The sequence below is a fragment of the Candidozyma duobushaemuli genome, assembly GCF_002926085.2.
Source record: "Candidozyma duobushaemuli strain B09383 chromosome Unknown E_B09383, whole genome shotgun sequence".
Lineage (NCBI taxonomy): Eukaryota > Fungi > Ascomycota > Pichiomycetes > Serinales > Metschnikowiaceae > Candidozyma > Candidozyma duobushaemuli.
The window spans coordinates 968,411-986,501 of NW_020289900.1; the positions used below are offsets into that span (position 1 = coordinate 968,411).

The 18,091-nt window shown below is 49.0% G+C and overlaps 6 protein-coding genes across 6 annotated transcripts; 3 read left to right on the forward strand and 3 right to left on the reverse strand. All coding sequences in view use genetic code 12, as the record gives it.

Moving 5' to 3' along the window:
* Nucleotides 1-2,453: 2,453 nt before the first annotated feature.
* PGA34 (Pga34p) lies at nt 2,454-3,323 on the reverse strand (the record flags this gene model as incomplete). The annotated part of the gene is made up of 1 exon (XM_025483096.1): nt 2,454-3,323. The coding sequence occupies one exon, from the start codon at nt 3,321-3,323 to the stop codon at nt 2,454-2,456; it is 870 nt and encodes a 289-aa protein (XP_025338039.1).
* A 2,452-nt stretch (nt 3,324-5,775) lies between these two features.
* CXQ87_004661 (mitochondrial 54S ribosomal protein mL58) lies at nt 5,776-6,324 on the forward strand (the record flags this gene model as incomplete). The annotated part of the gene is made up of 1 exon (XM_025483097.1): nt 5,776-6,324. One exon carries the CDS (start codon nt 5,776-5,778, stop codon nt 6,322-6,324), a length of 549 nt encoding a protein of 182 aa, XP_025338040.1.
* Nucleotides 6,325-6,402: 78 nt separating this feature from the next.
* CXQ87_004662 (kinetochore-associated Ndc80 complex subunit) lies at nt 6,403-7,938 on the reverse strand (the record flags this gene model as incomplete). The annotated part of the gene is made up of 1 exon (XM_025483098.1): nt 6,403-7,938. The coding sequence occupies one exon, from the start codon at nt 7,936-7,938 to the stop codon at nt 6,403-6,405; it is 1,536 nt and encodes a 511-aa protein (XP_025338041.1).
* Nucleotides 7,939-9,127: 1,189 nt separating this feature from the next.
* CXQ87_004663 (uncharacterized protein) lies at nt 9,128-10,240 on the forward strand (the record flags this gene model as incomplete). Its single annotated transcript, XM_025483099.1, has 1 exon — nt 9,128-10,240. The coding sequence occupies one exon, from the start codon at nt 9,128-9,130 to the stop codon at nt 10,238-10,240; it is 1,113 nt and encodes a 370-aa protein (XP_025338042.1).
* Nucleotides 10,241-11,206: 966 nt separating this feature from the next.
* Nucleotides 11,207-12,226, forward strand: DRE2 (electron carrier; the record flags this gene model as incomplete). The annotated part of the gene is made up of 1 exon (XM_025483100.1): nt 11,207-12,226. The coding sequence occupies one exon, from the start codon at nt 11,207-11,209 to the stop codon at nt 12,224-12,226; it is 1,020 nt and encodes a 339-aa protein (XP_025338043.1).
* A 3,863-nt stretch (nt 12,227-16,089) lies between these two features.
* RFG1 (HMG domain-containing transcriptional repressor) lies at nt 16,090-17,334 on the reverse strand (the record flags this gene model as incomplete). Its single annotated transcript, XM_025483101.1, has 1 exon — nt 16,090-17,334. The coding sequence occupies one exon, from the start codon at nt 17,332-17,334 to the stop codon at nt 16,090-16,092; it is 1,245 nt and encodes a 414-aa protein (XP_025338044.1).
* Between the last annotated feature and the right edge of the window lie 757 nt (nt 17,335-18,091).

The following is an 18,091-nucleotide window of genomic DNA, read 5'->3' on the forward strand; positions in this document are numbered from 1 at the left end:
CACGATAATTGACGATTTCAACAGATGAACTGTAGATCCGGGCTTCCTGCAAGTGTGAGGCCAGATTAAGTATAAGGTTTAAGAAGCTTTACGAGAAGCTCTTTTAGTGCACCTTTACGAGAAGTATAAATTCTTCTCCGCAGACTAGATAAAAGCTAAGTGGATGGTTAAGTAATAGCTTCGAGGCAACCAAGGTGATGTCATGAAAGATCGATACAAGTAGTAGTATTTTAGGTTTGGGTAGGCTCAAAACCGAGAAGCTTCAAAGGGCCTGGTTTGGCAGCTTTTGGTGAAAAGAGTCAGATATTCTTCTTATCCGTGGATAATGTGTTGACCAGTTCGGGGTGTTTTAGGATTTTCAAGTCCCAAGTTCCTTGCTAGTGGAAGTGACTTTATTAGGGTTTACAGAAAGAGATGAGATTCGATGTGGATTTCTAATTGATCTCTTGGAGAAGTCGAGATAATTGCAGGATCCGATATGAGGTCCTTTTCGTCAGACATTCAGGTTTCAATTGCTTGGGGTTTGTTGAATAATTTCATTCTTGTGAGATACCTCATTAAAGAGGTATATGGATACATTGTAGGGCCTTCTTCGAGCCTCTCTTAGAATACAACGCAGTAGGGCATCACAAAGCAGGGTATTTATTATTTATCGAGATTGCTGCCAGTGAACCTACTCCCATAGGATGTATTGGGTATCAGTAACAAAGCATTCATTCATTGGTGACTAAACCAACGTCTCACAATCCCAGCAAGTGTGAAGTGGAATTTTCAGTCCATTCTTTCATGGAGCATATAAGACTTGGCCTGATGGGCACGGCAGAGCCTCAGCCGTATTTGCACCCAATCTTAATTGACCAGTTCTACGCTGGTATAAGTTCAGAGCTATAGGTTTTAGTTACTTCCACTTCATCAAGTTCTTGTTAAACAGGTAGATAGATACTTTGAAGAGCGACTTTTGTGAAGCAGATTGAAGTCGGGCATCACTAAGCAGTGTTTCAAAGTGACCAAAAACCTCGATGAATTTGCTTCTACTGGAAATCCTATAAGGGTACAAGCATTCACCGGAAGTCAAAGACTCCATGGAACAATCCCGACGGATAACATTGAAGGCGAGTATCCCAAGATTTACAGAAGAAAATCCCCACTCTGGATGGGCTCCACCTAGGTGGATCTCCATACGGTGGCAATACTCAGATCTTTTTTTTTTTTTTTTCTCTTTTGTTAAATTCATCTGATTAAATGGAAAACCCTATTTAATTTTACGTATAGAAAAACCCATCTTATCAGCTTCCAGACTAGCATCACTGACCACACCTGTGAACTAAGTCGTCCCCAGATATGTACATACTTGCTATCGAGGAGCCTGTAGGACAACCACGGGCCACTCCTTGAAGTTCTTGAGCTGAACAATGAGATTGAAGTTGTGGCTGCCCGTTTGAACCTCAGTTTTCCAGGCGTCAATGGATTTCTTTCCAAGGCAGTACCACGATTCGCAGCCAAAGCATGAACTACAACGACTTGCTCAAATTGGCCCAAAACACCGTACAATAATGACTTCCTTGAACGTTAAGGACGCCTTGGAAAAGAGAAAAATTTAGGCACCTTTAGAATCACGTTTTCATCGAGCATCCCTCCACTGTTCCAAGTAGCATGATCCAGCGAAAAATAAGTATACAGCCAAAGACCACGAATTGATCTCAAGTAGTCTAAGGAAGTCTCTTGCAGCGTTCTCATAGTTGTGAACAAATGCGTAAAGCAGAGCTCTATCAAACGTAAGGAGTGCTTCGACTTGCTCCATATTTATCTACGTCTCAGGATCGTCAGTGAATGATTGCATGAGACCAATAGCTTTGTGTATGTTGTTCTGGGCTGCCAACATTCTACCTTCCAGCAAGAGCTAAAGATTGTGTGGGAAAAGATGGCGAGCTTTTGCCAAAATTTGCTTGGTGTATAGGTTAGGATTTCTGACAATAAGTGTCAATTCTTCATCGGAAATGCTTGATCTGTCTGAAATCAGGAGCACATCCGGAATATTGGAGTCCTCGTGCCCTGGAAGTTGGATCCCACGTCTATAAATTGAAACGGACAATCGTAGAAAACCAAAAGACACAAAAGAGCCAACTCGCCATGAATGCTTCTGGCGGTAATTGCAGTACGCCAAAGCATACGGAGACCAGTTTCTATCACCCTTGAAACCAACAATAGAAAGGACCTTTCTAATAGCCGGAGGAATCAAAGAAAGGACAATTCGGAGGATACCAAAGCACAACTGTACTCCGGAATGAATGAATTCGTCAATAGTAGAAACGTGAAATGGGTTTGGCTCAGGGCACCTACATCGCAGCTACATCTCTAACATAGTATTTAACAACATTAACGGCCGGAGCCGGGTATAAGAAGCGGCGCCGAAGCACCCTAAGCAGCGAAAAAGAAAGTCAAAAATCACCCGCCTACAACAAGTGCACAGCAACAGCACCAAGCATACCGAGACCGACACCCAAAGCAGCAGCCCCGTTGCTTGTAGAAGAAGCACCGGAGGAGGTGGCAGAGCCCGAGGTGGCCGAGCCGGAAGAACCAGAACCGGAAGAACCAGAAGTGGTGGAGCTTCCGCTGGTCTTGGACGACGTCTTGTGCAAGCTGGAGGTGGAGTTGGTGGTGTTTGTGTACAAAGGAGTGGTGGTGTTGGCGTAAGGAGCGGAAGTGGCGGCGGCTGGCGAGGTGGTGGTGTTGGAGACGTTGGAGGAAGCCACAGCAACCACACCTTGGTAAGCAGTCAAGGCAGCAGCCTTGGAAGCAGAAGCCTCAGAGGCAGAAGCAGCCGATTCGACGGAAGCGACAGAAGCCACGGAAGCCTCAGAAGCAGCGGAAGCCTTAGAGGCAGCGGAAGCTTTAGAGGCAGCGGAAGCTTTAGAGGCAGCGGAAGCCTCAGAGGCAGCAGAAGCTTCAGAGGCAGCGGAAGCCTCAGAGGCAGCAGAAGCTTCAGAGGCAGCGGAAGCTTCAGAAACAGCAGCAGCCTTCGAAGCAACCGAAGCTTCAGAAGCAGCAGAAGCTTCAGAAGCAACCGAGGCCTCAGAAGCAACCGAGGCCTCAGAAGCAGCAGAAGCCTTGGAAGCAGCAGAAGCCTCAGAAGACACGGAAAGCTCCAGGGCAACAGAGGCTTCGGAGGCGACGGAGGCCTTGGAGGCGGAAATGAGCGAGGAGGACTCCCATGGGTCCAAAACGGTGGTGGTGACGGTGATGGTGGAGGTGGAAATGGTTGGACCTGCTGCCGCAGCAGAGGCGGCGATGGCCAAAAGAACGACTGGGTTAAAAGCGACCATTGGGTAAAGAGTGACTAGGGTTAGGATGAGGAAGAAGGAGGATTAAAAAAAAAAAGTTCTACATGAAACGGTGGTGGAGCATTGGCGATGCACATCACAGGATTGAGATTGTTTTCCGGCTTGAGAGACTTTTGAGAGACAGAAGCGGTGCGAAAATTTCTTGCATGCAGCGTGGTGCCGTGCGGCGGCCTGCCTGATTTGGCATGAGGGCGATGGAACAGGTATGCGGCCTACCCCAAATGGGGTGGCTTTCGCGGACCATTTCGCGGTACAATGGGTGGTGTTCTGCATAGGTGATGCGCCTCGACGCACGCCGACGCGGCGCCGCCGTACAACCGCCGCGCCCTCTCTCTTTTGTATGGCACTGGAGTCCATCGTCTTCCTGCAGCCTCCAAGTCTAGACCAGATTGGTAACCATGGCCGCTTAAATGGTCGTTTTCTATAGGCGCTCTTCTGTCCGTGAGAACGCCGCACGTGATAGTCCACCATGCACGGTTCTCGTATGTGACTGCGATCATTTGCAGCCACCATGAAAAGCCGACCTACTGGGAATGAAGAACATGTCTATACTGTTCCTTTTCCTTTGGCCTGTTCTTCTTATTATCGATGTGTTCTTCTACTTTTCTATATAGTGCGTCGGGAGGGGCCAGGGGGTTGTTCCACCCGTGTATGTTTACGCATCCTGATTTGGGAATTTGTCAACACTAGTGGCCGTGACCTGGAGAGTTGCATGTAAATGGCTTGCTGATTTTGAGACAACGCAATATCTTCAAAAGGGGAAGGTTTTGGCAAACGGAGCGAAATTCTTGCTGCTGACGGCAAATCCACTGGTGGCAGAATGTGGTAAGATGTGGAATTCCGCAACCGCATGTTCATTTTTCTTGAAGTCAGAATGTAGGCTTGCGGCGGTCACTGTGGTCGTGTTTTCAAGGCTTTGGTCATAGTCACGCTGGCTTGGAAGCGCAGCCTGTCATTAGCTCGTGACGAGAAACCCTGCCATTGTGTTTAGCTACCGAGCCAAGCTCAGTTTAAATCAGAGAAAGGAGAGGAAATACAGAGGAAGTAACGTAGACGCACGGCTCAATGGAGGGTGGGTTGATTTCGGATGTGTGTTTGTGGGAATGTAGACTGGTGTCGTTTGGTGGTCTGGTGATGTGGTTGTCTGGTGATGCCTCATGGTTTTTGGTGGTCCAGGCAGGCTGGGGATTATTTGTTTATTTTTGTGGAGCCATGGAGGGAGCCGTGGAGTCAGTTGGGTGGATCTTACCCGGTTGCCTGATCCAGTCGATGGATGAGATCTCCAAGACTTCCCAAAAGGCTGTACCGAAACGGCTGCACCGCAAGAAGATGTAGAATGCCTGGATCGTGCCTTTTTTTAGCATAGTTTCAAGAGCGTTCTTGTGCTGTCGAGTCTTTGAAAAATGGAGGGCCGTCTCTATGTCTACCGATGATGCCACTCAGAAAGGAGTCCACATTGCTGCACCCAGCCTTTGAGCTCAACGGTTGCTGTTTGGGTGTTTACGCTGATTTTGCGGCGTTTCTATCTGACGTTTTTGTGGACATCCTGACCTCTGTGTGTTGACTTTTGTGTCTTCTTTTTTTGTGGTCTGTTTCCCTGTCTTGTTACACGATATTTTGTTGCACAGTTTGTGGTTGTGTCCTCTTCTACTGAGTCTTTTTGTTTAATAGGAGTAAGGGTGACTTTTGTAGAGGTATTTCTACGAAGAGCATTGGTCCCGTTTGTATGGCACCAACTTTGGTATAAACCGATCTTGTTACCATGGAATGTCTAGATCCGTGAACTAACCCCCAATTTTCAACGTTCATGGCCCAATGTAGAAAATCAAGACTGGTTTTTGGCGGTTGCGGAACATTAAAATTGACCATCACCGCCGTCGGTTGATAGTAGTAATGGCTGCGAAAAGGCTGTTCGAGGATGAATATTCCACAAAGAGCTAGAGATCAAACAGCTGATTCATCTTCACCAAAAATTCCGCGTTTTAGTACTTTGAATGCTACTTTCAATCTAGACACCGGTGGCACAGGTTAACCTATATGTCCATACTTGTGTTTAAGCGGTACGAATCGAAGCTACTAAGGCACTTTCTCAAGTCAAAAACTAAAAACTCTTGCATCCATTCAACTGAATTGGACAGTCATAAAGTGTTGACAAAAAACCCAATAGTAGTCCAAAAAATTGAAACCTCTTGTATTCTACTCACCCCGTACACAAAAATACCAACAAAACTTCACCTCCCAATTTCCAAAATCCAACCAGCCATCCTAATCTCCCGAAACTATCCAAAAACAAATTTCCAACCAACCCCCAAACTCCTCCCCTCCATATCAAAATTCCATCCGGGTGGTACCTAGTCTTGATACTGTGCGCACACGACCCGGTGATTTTTTTTTTTCACCACACAAACCTCCAGGCTCATCAAACCAACCCAATATGCTCAGATCAGCAACACGCAGGTACTCTTTAAAGAGCCTCCCCTTCGAGTCACAGCCCAAAAATAAGTTCAATGCGCAAAGATCAGCGTTCAACTTGAAACCGGTCAAAAAAGACGGCCTCATATATAACCCTCCAGCATCTGCCCCATCATACAAAGAAACACCCCAGTTGTTCTTGCCCAAAAACGACCCTCGTCTCAAGTACCTTGAGGGAAAATGGAAAGTCTACTCTGAGGAGGAGCTTGCGGATATGCCGCTCATATACGGTGTCCAGAAACTGAAGGACTACCTGTTGACCCCAGAAGTGGTGGGAGAAATACTCAAATTGAGACAGCAGGACGCCAACCAGTGGACTATTTCCAAACTTGCACAGAAATTCAACCTCGATAAGACCAAGGTCAATGTGATCACCGGTATCAGCAAAGATAGACAGAAGAAGGTGCTCAGTGAGTTGGAAACCGTCAAGGAAGCCTGGTCCTCTAAAAGAAAGCTTGCTAGACAAGACAGAGAGAAGAGAGTCCAGCAGTGGTTGCGTGGCGAGTTCTGAGCTGCGTGACGCCCTCTTGTATATATATCCGTTGCATTCCTGCTCTAAGAGCATCCCAATATACATAGTCATGTCCATTTAGTCCTCCTGGGCCTCGAGCTCCTGGAAAGCGAGCGTGTCGAGCTCGTCGAGACCCTCTTGTATCGCGTATTTGAAATCGAGCACCTGGTCTATTATGGTCAGCACCGTCCGGTGGAGGCTTTCCCTCTCTTCCTTGATGCGGTACTCGGTTTCCTGTTTCTTCACGCGGAGACTTTTGATGGTACTCTCGGCTTCGATGATGCCTGTGTTGACTCGAAGACGAAGCGTCTGCAAGTCTCGGTCGAGCTTTTCAATCTTGGCTGAGTACGTCTTGCTATCAGTCATCATGAAATCGTATGCCTCGGAATAGAGCTGCATGGTTTTGCGGCACTTGGCCTTGATGCCATCAAGAAACTCGTTCTGCTCGAAGATCCTGACGTGGAGCTGATCCACTTCTTCTTGGAGCTTGAGTTTCTCCTCTTGCTTCTTTCGAAGCTCTTGCGTGAGTGCTGAACGGCATTGTAGAAGCTTCACTTTTTCGTCCCGAAGAGTTTTCGTCAAGACATCGTCGGCGCTTATTTCTTGGTCCGTCTGAGCCAAGTCTTGCTTCACCGCTAGCTCAAACAGATATTCTTGCACGGGTATTCTGCTAGTCAAATAGTTGTACTGGCTGACAAGATTTATGAGACTGTCGCAGCTCAGTCGAAGCTGGTATTCCTGGTCGGCAATGTTCTGTTGGGTATCTTTTAATTTGTTTGTAGTGCGTTCGATTGCTTTGGAAAGTCTGTCTCTCTCGATGTTCAGCTGGTCGATTTCCGTAGCAGAGAGTCCCTTAGCCGTGAGCTGGTCCTCATATTTCTTCTTCTCTTCTTGCATCTCCAGGATCTGCTGCTGGAGCTTGGTCAACTCGTCCTCCATCTGCTTGAGAAGGTCTCCCCATTTTTCTTTGCGGTCGCTCATTTTGTTCATGTAATCCGAGAACTGTTTGAGATCATTTTCTAATGCTCTAGATTTCGCATGTGCCTCATTGAGCTCCGCGACTTTCCCATTGAGCTCTTCACGTTGCTGTAGAAGTTCTTTCAACCGTTGAGACCGCGTCTCCTGCTCACTCACAGTCTTTGCATTAATTTCGTCAAATTCCGTCTCTAGTTCCTTGTAAAATCCAGAATAGTCTTCCTGCTGGTCGATATAAGCACCATAGCACTGATGCGTATACCTGATGAATAGCCTATCGAAGGGATCATCGCTGGCGATCATGTCATCCTCTGTGAGACCCAGAAGGGCCAAATTGAGCTTCATAAGCCAGTAGAGCATTGCAAGGAATTTTGGCCACGATTGGCCAACAGAGCTGATATGCGTTCGACTCAAGTGCTCGGTATAAGGATACTCCCAAGCGCGGAGGACCAGGATCACGTCTGTTTCTAGCGATTTTGTGAAGGTGAAATGAGGATCGATCTTGCGGTATAAGAACTGAAACATCAACACAAACTCTTTCTGGGTAGGCAGCTGGAGCGTTCGTCTCGAGACGGCGTGATTCATCTCGAGTTCAAACCGGTTAGCCACCAAGAAATCGTAGATCTCTCCCATGAGCATTTCTAGATACGCCTTATCATTTAGTGGCCGAAGGTCAATTACTTTTGCGGGAGGGTTCCTGTGCTGCTGATGAGATAAATGCGTAGCCAGCTGTGACGATGCAGGGGCAATGACGCTGCTGAAGAGACTCTGGCGTCTGTTTGTAGCAGGTGTAGTTAGAAGGGTTGATCTCCTTCTACTGGGCGCCTCGAAGCTTCCAGAAACACGGTGCGTTGAGGTCCTGCGTGCACCACTCATGGAAAGCCGCTGCGTCCTTTTGAGAAGCTGAGCCGCCGACGGCGTGTTGACTTCAGCCATAAAGGTTAGTAGATTGTTTGTTTTGAAGTGTTGATGTTGGTGTGCACGTAGGGTCAGGTGCCGGTGTTCCCGTGCGCGCTCACGTGACTGGCATCACGTGATGCGACACCGCTTTTCGGGTTTTCCGCTATCGATGCACCAGAAGTGGTTTCAGGGTCCACCGTAACAAGAAAAAAGTGGGGGAAAAGCGTTGAGCGACGTATAAGAGGTACCTGTATTTCCTGCAGACAGAAAACAGAATTACGTCATTCTGCCCCTCCCTCCAACAATCGCAGGTGGTGCCTGACTTGTCACGTGCATCGCGTCACGCCCGCCAGCCATGTTTTTGTTGTGATTCACCGTGAACACCTGAAACATTCTTCCCCACCCTTCACCAGCCAGCCTTTGTCTCGACCCCAGGCTTATATATAAGAAACCTTGTTCCGTGTTGGACCTCCTTTTGGCTGATTTTCAGAATCCGTCCACGAACCTGTTCTACCCCACAATTGCTACTCTAGATCCTCGTGTCCAAGGAGCAGCCTTTGCTCCACTAGAGTGAATACGAAACAAGAGCTGAAACAACAACCGGCTTCACGTCACGACGTGTAGTTACTGAACTTGAGAGAAAACGGTTTTTTTATTTGTTCGGCGTTGCCTCGTATAATTTTGTCTTGATACACTCGAGGCTATATTAAGACTTGCTGCGCTACCGAAACTTTGTGCCACGGTGAACAATAGCAAGATCGAGCCGTATAAGAATACAACCGGCTTACATCCATAGATTAAACCAAGCTGGAGAAGATACCGAGATCCCGACTAAAAAGCATCCCCTTAAAGAACATTTAATTCACCATCGTTGCTGTTCAACGCAACACCACAATAATCATATCACATCAAACGACATTATTTTGAAATGACGTCTCATAATGCTGGCACGCCCGTTTCGCTGCCCAAAATCGCTAAATCCGTCAAGTTGGACGTCCCTTCCACGCCGCCGGCGGCCAAACCCAAGAAGAGATTACTGGCGTTTCTAGCTACCCCTGAGCAGCCAGGAGACCAACTACCTTTCAGTCCCGGGCTCAAGAGAGACAGCTCGGGCTTGCTCAAATCCCCAGATTATAAACTCAACTCCAATGATGCCAACTTGCTTAAGACGCCCAAGAATGGCGGCTACGACTCCGACGACAAAGACACGCCTCACCGACTGAAGATGCTTAGAACTCCGCAATTTTTCAGTCCGGGCAAGCGTCTATTCAACGACGACCAGAGCCCTAACAAGGAAGAGCTTGCCGAGATCTCGTCTCAGCTCAAATCCCGCTTGAGCACGGCCTTGGGCAAAGTGAAAGGTCACGACAAAAGCCAGATTGCCCCTACAAAACTTGACTTTCTGGACCAATCATTCACCACAACGCGAGAGCTGCCCACAAAGATGCTCAAAATGAGCCCCAGGCTCCAAAGCACACCCCTGCTGGTGCAAAGAGCCAACTTGAACCTACAGACACTCCAGGCGCTGCCTGTTCCGCCCTCTAGCCAATCCCACGAGAGGCTTCAGCAGCTGCCGGACTTTAAACGAGACCGAGTACGTATCCCATCTCCCGAGGCGGATGCCAGTGCTCAAAGTGCATTGCAGGCGGCCTTTTCCCGCCAAAAGGAGAAGCGGCGCAGCTTTTCCAGTGAACGCAGGCGTTCGTCTCTCCTTGGCCTTGAAGGCAGCCCGCAGAAGGATAAGGAGGCTCCCCGGCTTCCTCCAATCAACGTAGGCTTCAACAACAAGCACAGCCCACCGCAGGACTCGGAACAAGACGCTGTGTTTTCACTCATGCTGCTCTCGTCGCCGCAGAAACTCGCCGACAGCAGGGGCCACAGCCGGCAGCAAAGTCAGAATACCAACTCCACTCACACGCTGCGGTCGTCGCTGGTGGTCAATACTGTTCTTCCGCCAATATCAGGTATCATGAAGAACGTGGACAATGACGAAACAGACATTGAAGAGACAACCATGTCGGAGGGCGAGGACTCCTCCTAGGCACGGCTGTAGCTAGTACATATAATCGACAAAACATGAAGAATCTTGTAGGAGATGAAAGTTTTATAAAGGTACGTTTCAAATGAGGAGACAAATTTCACCCATGCATCACCGTTAAAATGATCATGGCTTATCTGATCTATCTACGGACTAAAACAGGCACCGTTTCTGGAAGTGCCTTAGAAGTTAGCGCATCTTCATTGACCATAGCATCTGCTGATGAGTGTATTTGACAGGATTTTGACGTTTTACACTAACAAATCACCTATCACATTTGATCCAAAGTAATCACGATCTGATACGATTTCGTACATGTCTAGGAAAATTCCGTCCGATGACTATACCCGGTTTTAATTGGACAGTTCTGGCGTGATGCACAAGTGACTAAAATAGCATTTGTCGTGCTGACAGATATGCCCATGTCAGCAGACAATCACGAGAAATGAGCCAATAATGGGTCTTGTGAAGGTCACCGCGAGGCAGGACGTTTTTTCCATTGCAACGATTTTTCTTCAATTCAAATTTACTGAGATCATTGAAAGAATTTTTTAAGTTTATGTTTTTGTTTATTTGATGCCTCCGGAAATCTTTACCCACCAGGGTAAGAGGTTCCTTGGTTGGTGGTGGAAGGCGGCTGGTATTTACACCCGTGCACCACCGATTAGGTGAGGGCCCTCTTTCTTTTTGTGTTCTGTGTGCAGGCCGCGGTGGGCTCACCCTAACCAGAGGAAAAAAACGCTTGACTAATATATAAAGATAAGATTTCCGTCCTCCCTAGAGACAGCTGTATTTTATAAAAAAAAGTTGATCTTTTTCCATTTCTAGTGAAGCAGACCCGCCTTGACCACAGCATCGTCAAAACACGTCTAGGCCGATTGCATCTGACTAATAATTACTTCGTTTAACCACCAAAGCGAGAACTGGTCATCAACCCCGTTTTTTACTACACATCCTATATTTATTGATATGCACAAGACTCCGTCAGTTTTGGTGCTTCTCCACCCGACGGTGGTCACAGACGAAGCCCTTGTGGAACTGACAAAGTCCAACGTTGCTTCCAAGTTCCCCTCAGCGTCGGTAACCCAACACATCATTGATCGTTTTGCCTCTGGCGCCGTTGATACCGGAGACGCTGCATTTGATCACATTGTCTACGTGAACCCCAATGAAAACCATTTGGCTATCGCCCCTGTGCTCATAAGCAAGCTTTTTGACACCTTGGTGCAAGGAGGCCAGCTTCTGGGTGATTTGCCCACGGACCAGGACCTTGATGTTCTCATGGCCGGCTTCATTGTCCAGGAGCCCGGCTTGTGGGTCAAACCAGCTCCGGCTGCTGAAACTGTACTTCTCAAGAAGAAGACCTCAAACAACACGGGCAAAGCTTTGCCAACATTCAAGAAAACCGCATTCAAAAAGGCCGTCACGTCGCCATCTGCCATGACGGATACGCTGGACAACACGGACGACGAGGATCTGGCCATGAAGAGAAAGCTAGAGAGCACCAAGTTGGCCTACTTTAGCGAGGAGTCCGAGGACGAAGGCGACGACTTGATCAACGAGAATGAGCTCTTGGGCCAGGAGCTGCTGTACCTAGATCGCGTGAATGTGATTGTGCCCAAGAAGTGTGAGTTGCCAAGCGGGAAAAAGAGACGGAAGGCCTGTAAGGATTGTACTTGTGGACTCAAGGAGCTTGAGGAAACAGAGACAGACGATAGCAGGAAACTTCAGGATTCAATCTTGGGTAAGATGGCGCAGCTGGCGACTGTGGAGGCCATGAAGATCGAGGAACGTCTCAAGAATAACAAGGTTAAGTTCACCGAGGAGGAGTTGACGGAGATTGACTTCACTGTCGAGGGCAAGACGGGCGGTTGCGGCTCGTGTGCCCTTGGTGATGCCTTCCGTTGTGACGGCTGCCCATACCTTGGGCTTCCGCCATTCAAGCCGGGAGAGGCCATCACCATCGACAGCTTCGGCGAGGATATTTAGCATCAGGGAATAAACGGTTGGATAGAGTATGGAGTAGCGGTTTGTTTTGACCAGTGGTGAAGCGTGGAAGTGAACGACTACGTCATGAAACAGTAAGTCTGAACGCTGGTGAATTCGGTTTGGTTAAAACCGTTTATTTTCGTGAAGCTTTATGTAGATCTTTCAGGATGGACATCCATATAATAATTCAGCTTCACCTTTAACTTCAAATTTCAAAGATTAACTCAAAGAACAGTTTGATCCGATGACATTGTTATGCTTAATGGTATTATTGAAGACTGTGCTGATGATGGCAATGACAACAGATTCTGGTTTAATGCGAGTATTTGTTGAGCTATAATTCTCTGAGTTGTCATTCGAAAGCGTCAATTAAAAGCCATCTTGCTATTCGGATCTCAACAAGATGCGTCTTTGTTCATTTGGTGTCGACATGAGGTGCCAATGCTTTGTGACATGAAGCGTGATTTTCCAACGGCAATAAATGTCTCCATTGATTCAGTAAATAAGGCGTATAAAAAAACGTTTTGGCTATCTGTCTGAAGTTTTCCATCTCCACCAGTGGATTCTATTGCAGTTGGCCAGCACTTTCTGACTCACTCTTCATCAACGGATGATCCGCCCATTTTTCATCCAAAATCATATGACGTCCAGGCTGACGATTTATGTATACTATAAATACCACATTGGCACCTCTTAATCATCAATGTCACCCTCCTTGCTTAACACTTGTTTTGAGGCATTTGCCGTATTACAAACTCCGATATTGGCGCCGCAAATCTCGGCAACTTATGCCTCCCTTCAAAAGGGTTAATTTCCAAAGCGCAAGCAGAATAACCGCCGACTCAACTGACATACTCGACTACTCCTGTAGTAAATTGCAGCCGCCCTATTTCATGTGGAACCTTACAGATGCAGAGAATCTTGTGGCTGAGACGCCATGCGTCTGGAGCAGAAGCAAACCTTCTGCTGTTTTCTGAAACAAGGGCCTCCGTCTTAGAGGGTATACCCAGGAGTCCTGTCCTCTACTTTTTGGCCCCTGATGATACGGAAACACAAAGAAAAGCAGTAATGTCAAATTTCAGAAGGTTGTTTTCACGGTTTTGAGCCCGCCGGGGGCGGCCCGGTTAGTCTGAAATGCTGTTAGGGGCTCAGTGACCATGGCTGCTCGGCGGTTTTAGCGCATATCTCTCACCTGGTCTCTCACGTCAAACATGCATGCATGGCAGTAGGCTCTAACACGAGCATGCAGCACGCTATTGTTCTCATGTTTCAGCGCTTAACGGCTTCAACTGTGCATCTCGTAATAACACCCTGTGCTTCTTTTTTCGATACAGCCACCGAGCGAGGCGTGGGAACGGCCGAGGGGGCCATGTTGAGCAAAAAAAAATATTGCCATAAGTTGTTTTGCGAAAAGCTACCCCCAGTTGATTATGAGACACCCGCCTATTGTTCCATGCATGAAGCCTAAGAGACGACTTCTTCGTGGCGGTTGAAAGAGCCCTGGTGCTTAAGCGAGCCCTGGGCCAGTAAACCTTTCCTTGCGTCCAAAGCCTAGTCCCTGTTTTCCCTTGCGCCTGCGTAGCGCTACTTTGCCGCTTTTTCGCTGTTAGATAGAGCCGTCTCCGTTGATCATAGCAACCGGTTCTTATCTGAAACCGGGTCCGAGGCCCAGGAGCGGTGATTGTCAAATCTCAGAGCAAAAAAGTGGTGTGTTTGGGCCCCCTGACGTGCCGCCGTTCCCAACAATGTAACCTTAATTGCCCGTGCTTCACTCTAATTTTCGTCAATGGATGCTATTATCCCAAGAGAATGGCAGGTCCGTTGCTTTTCCATTGAAAAAGTTACGGGCACGGGCCCTCCATGGGTCCCTGGAACACCGTCTCCATGACAACCAGCGCAATCTTGCCGGCTCGCCAACAATAGTTGACTACCAGCTCACAACCACCAACACTGCTGAAGCCTGTGCAATGGCACGGCACACGAGCGTCGAAGGTTGCTGCAACGAGGTGATAAGGTTATGAGGGTTTCTTTGTTTGGGCCCATGGTTCACAACCAGCCTCGTACCAGATGCTCATCTGGCCAGCGGCGCAGTACTTGACAACATCGAAGGACGTCACCCAAAAGGGGGAAGCTTTCGGTTATGAGGAGGCGGGCTGGTTCGCAGCGAACGATCTCCTGTGGTTTGGAGCACTTCGGGGATTCCAGATACCGGTGTCGCTTACCGTTTAGACGGTGCACCGGTGACCAGGTGAAGTAGATGTGGATTTTGGAAAACTGTGTTTTGGGCCGATCTCCAGAGAACGGTGGCAGAGAATGACGGACCTTCCTAAAGCGGCCTTGCGATCTTCTCTAAACCTAAATCCTCCACCAGCTGATCTCTGTCAACGTCAATCTGGCGTGGCATGGAGGCTTCTTATTGTTCAGCGCATCGATATGTGGTTGGCAGTCCACCCGTTCGGCAGTGATTAAGAAAAATAGGGGCTTTTCCACCACCCATGTTCACCAGCGGCTGCCTCGAGGCCTTCAACAATAACGGACAATAAAAGCGAGCCAGGCACAATTGTTCTTATTCTTTGGTGAAAAGCGGAACACGGGATCGGCAGGGAGACAAAAGATTAAAATTTGGTGAAGCAGGTTTTTGGAGGATTCGTGAAAGGGTACGGTAACACGGCGAGAAGGCTACGTAGCAGCGTTTCCCAAGTAGGAGAATTCTACGACAAACGGCTTTGTTCAGGCAACAAGCACCAGGCACACCAAAGGAGAAATAAAGTCACGACAACACAAGGGCGTTGTCATGCTCACAAGCCGAGAAAACAAGAAGCATCGGATCTAGCGAGGACACAAGCGGAGGAACAATACATTGTGGGATGTAAGCGGCATCAACGGTGGGTGCTTTTTTAAATAAAGTTTTGGTGCTTTTTTGTTTTGGTGCTTTTGTGAGTTGTGTATCAGGACATGCCACAGCCTCGGATCACCGCTTCTAGAATAAGCTTTGCCGTTGGCAAATACCGTTGAAGGGTACAGTCGGCATTGAAAAAAAAAAAAAAAGGTGACTGAAAACGTGCATCGCCGTATACGCAAGAGGGGAGCCGTGAAAAGGAGAATATGGTGGCTCCGGAGCGAGGTTGCAACTGCATCCGCACGATCGGCAGCCAGCACAAGGAGAAAATGGCGGGTCCAGGAGGGAACATCGTCTTGGCTTGTGCAGATACAAGAACCCTTGAAGAAACCGTGAACAATGGAGACAGAGAATCCTTTCGGCACGGTTGTTCTGCAAGGAGAAGCTTAGCGAAGGAGCGGGGCGCCAAAGGAGGGGAAGCGGGTTTGTGGCGATATGGGAGCCGCTGGAAGGAGAAAAATCTGGGTTGCTTGAAAATGTGGAATTTGGGTTTTTTGCAAAGGCGCCTTGGAGCAGGGCACCGATGGAGGAGGAGGCTGCGTATGCAGACCCTGCGTCCAGTCCACCGGAGATGCAGTGTGGAGGCCGGGCTCGCAACCTCCACATAGCACATGCTGCGCCATCTCTACGTCGTCATACCAAACAGCCTTGGGAGTTACCAAAAGGGCTTGACTTGTTTGTTCCGATTCTTCTCCATACCGTGCATCTGCTGCACAGCATCTCAGAGTGTTGGTGCAGCTAAGAATTGGTTTTGGCTACAACAAGGTACAGTAGTATTAAATTGGTCTGCTCTCGGCTGAACAGAAATTACAAACTCGTGGTTACCCTGGGAGGCATTTGCTGGCGCCAAGAACACCGGCTCTACCGTGTGGTGCCCCAGCAAGCTGCGATTCCCATTTGTTTGAAAGCCGATACCCGGCAACATAGTGTACATTTCGTCATCATCTCTCCTTGAGCGCCAGTCTCATATTAATAAAATCTCATCTTTGGTGGGGGCCTGAGGCTGCATGTAAACCTCGGGCCCATTGTAGGATCCACCGCTCATGGCGGTGGGCAAAGAGTTGAATCTTTGCTGGTGGGTGCCTTGCTGCTCGTAGCCCATAAAGTGGGGTTGGTTCATATCAGCAAAACCCATCTTGTCGTTTGGGTGCTGTCCCTGGGGCTGCTGCTGGGGCGAGCCATGTGGCTGCTGCTGCTGCTGCTGTTGCTGCTGTTGCTGCTGCTGTTCAGGAAAGCCGAATTGAGGCCCCACTTGGTTGAATGGGCTTTGAAACACAAACTGGCCCATCTGCAGCAGAACATACGGGTTGCCCTGCTGTTGAGGCTGCTGTGATTGCTGCAATGGCTGCTGCAATGGCTGCCCTGAAAGCGACTGCCCTGAAAGCGACTGCTGGCCCAGCGAGTACTGCTGCTGAAGACCAAAAGGCTGCATCTGTGGCGCAAAAGACAGCAGTTGATTCAATGGCAGTTTTTGCAAGTTTCGCAGCGACATCAAGCCGTCTTGTTCCAGCACAGAGCTTCGCATCACCGCCTGCTTCTGCTGTTGCTGCTGCTGCTGTTGCTGCTGGTTCATCTGTGCCTGTCTCAAATGCTTCTGCTGGCACAGCGGGCAGTGCTTGCCCTTACCGTGACGACGAGGCGTGTAGCGGTAGTTTGGATACTTCTTGGCGTGGTTCTTCTTCTCCTCTTCAGCCAAGTTGGTCCAGTGTTCTCTCTCCTGAGGCGAAAGCGATCTCCAACGGCGACCGAGCTCTCTGCTCACCTCGGGGTTCGTCTTTGCCTCCGTCAGCTCGTCAAGCACCAGCTGGTGGTACTTCTGACGGAACAAAATAAACGCATTCCTGGGACGAGGAATGCGGTTTGGGTTCAGCTTGCAAGTGCACTTTTCTTGCACCGGAGGACCTGCAAAGGGAACGGGGTGGTTTTGGCCCGCAAGCGGATGCTGGGGCATCATGGGCCCAGAAGGACCGGGTATCTGGTTGTGAGGCGCCAACATGGCCGACGAAGCAGTGTAATTGCTGTTGAGGGGGGTGGCCGGGGTGTTGTTGATGCTCAGATGGTAGGAGCTCAGGTTCTGGGGAGGCGCTTCCGGCAGCGCTTGGTAGCCTGGGTAGGAGCTGGCCAGGGAGACTACCGGATACATGAAATCCAGCTGGGGGCCGGAGGAGGAGGCGTTTGTCTGGGCGGCGGAGCTCAGAGTCAGTGGCATAAGGTGGGCCAAAGGCGGCAAAGGTGGTTGTTGGCTGGCACTGGCCGGCGGGAGGATTGATGTTTAGCGTAAGCTTCTTCCACGCCAAGGGGGTCTTGATTGTAGAATACTGCTGTGGACATCAGTCGAGCACCTCTGTGCCGTTGTTGGTGGAGGGGGGTTCTGTTTTTGGGGTTTTTGGTGGTTTAGGGGAGAACGGGGTTTGAGTGCTCCTTTTAGATCGAGGGGTGAAGTCTGTGGGTGCTAAGGATGAAGGTTCAAGGGAAACAACAAAAAGCGGTTGAGTTTCTAGCGGGAAACTAATTGGGGGCTGAGTGATGGGAAAAGGTGGAGCGAATTTACCCAAAGTGGAGCACCCCGAGACTTTATATTTGAGTATGCTGCGAAGGTGTAGATGGTGCGTCATTTCGCTGTACATAGACAGCGGGTTTAGAACGGACATCTGTTTGTGAGAAGAAAGACGTGCAGAGCGCGCATATATGCAATGCATTGCAGCACCTGCAATGCATGCTGTGCGCTACATGATGCGTGCTGCATCCTCTGGCTTTTTTTTCTCTACCTCTCTCCCCAAGTTCCTCTACCATGCCGCATATGGTTGCTTATGTGCACATGCTCATAGCTTAAGGCCACTCATGTGGCTGGGGACACGGGTCGGCTGCAGGAGCAGTCTCCCACCGCGGTGTAGGTTAATGCAGGTGGTGCATGGCCCTCGTCTCCATCTCTCAGCAGCCGAGCCGACCAGCAGTTCAAGGTGCTG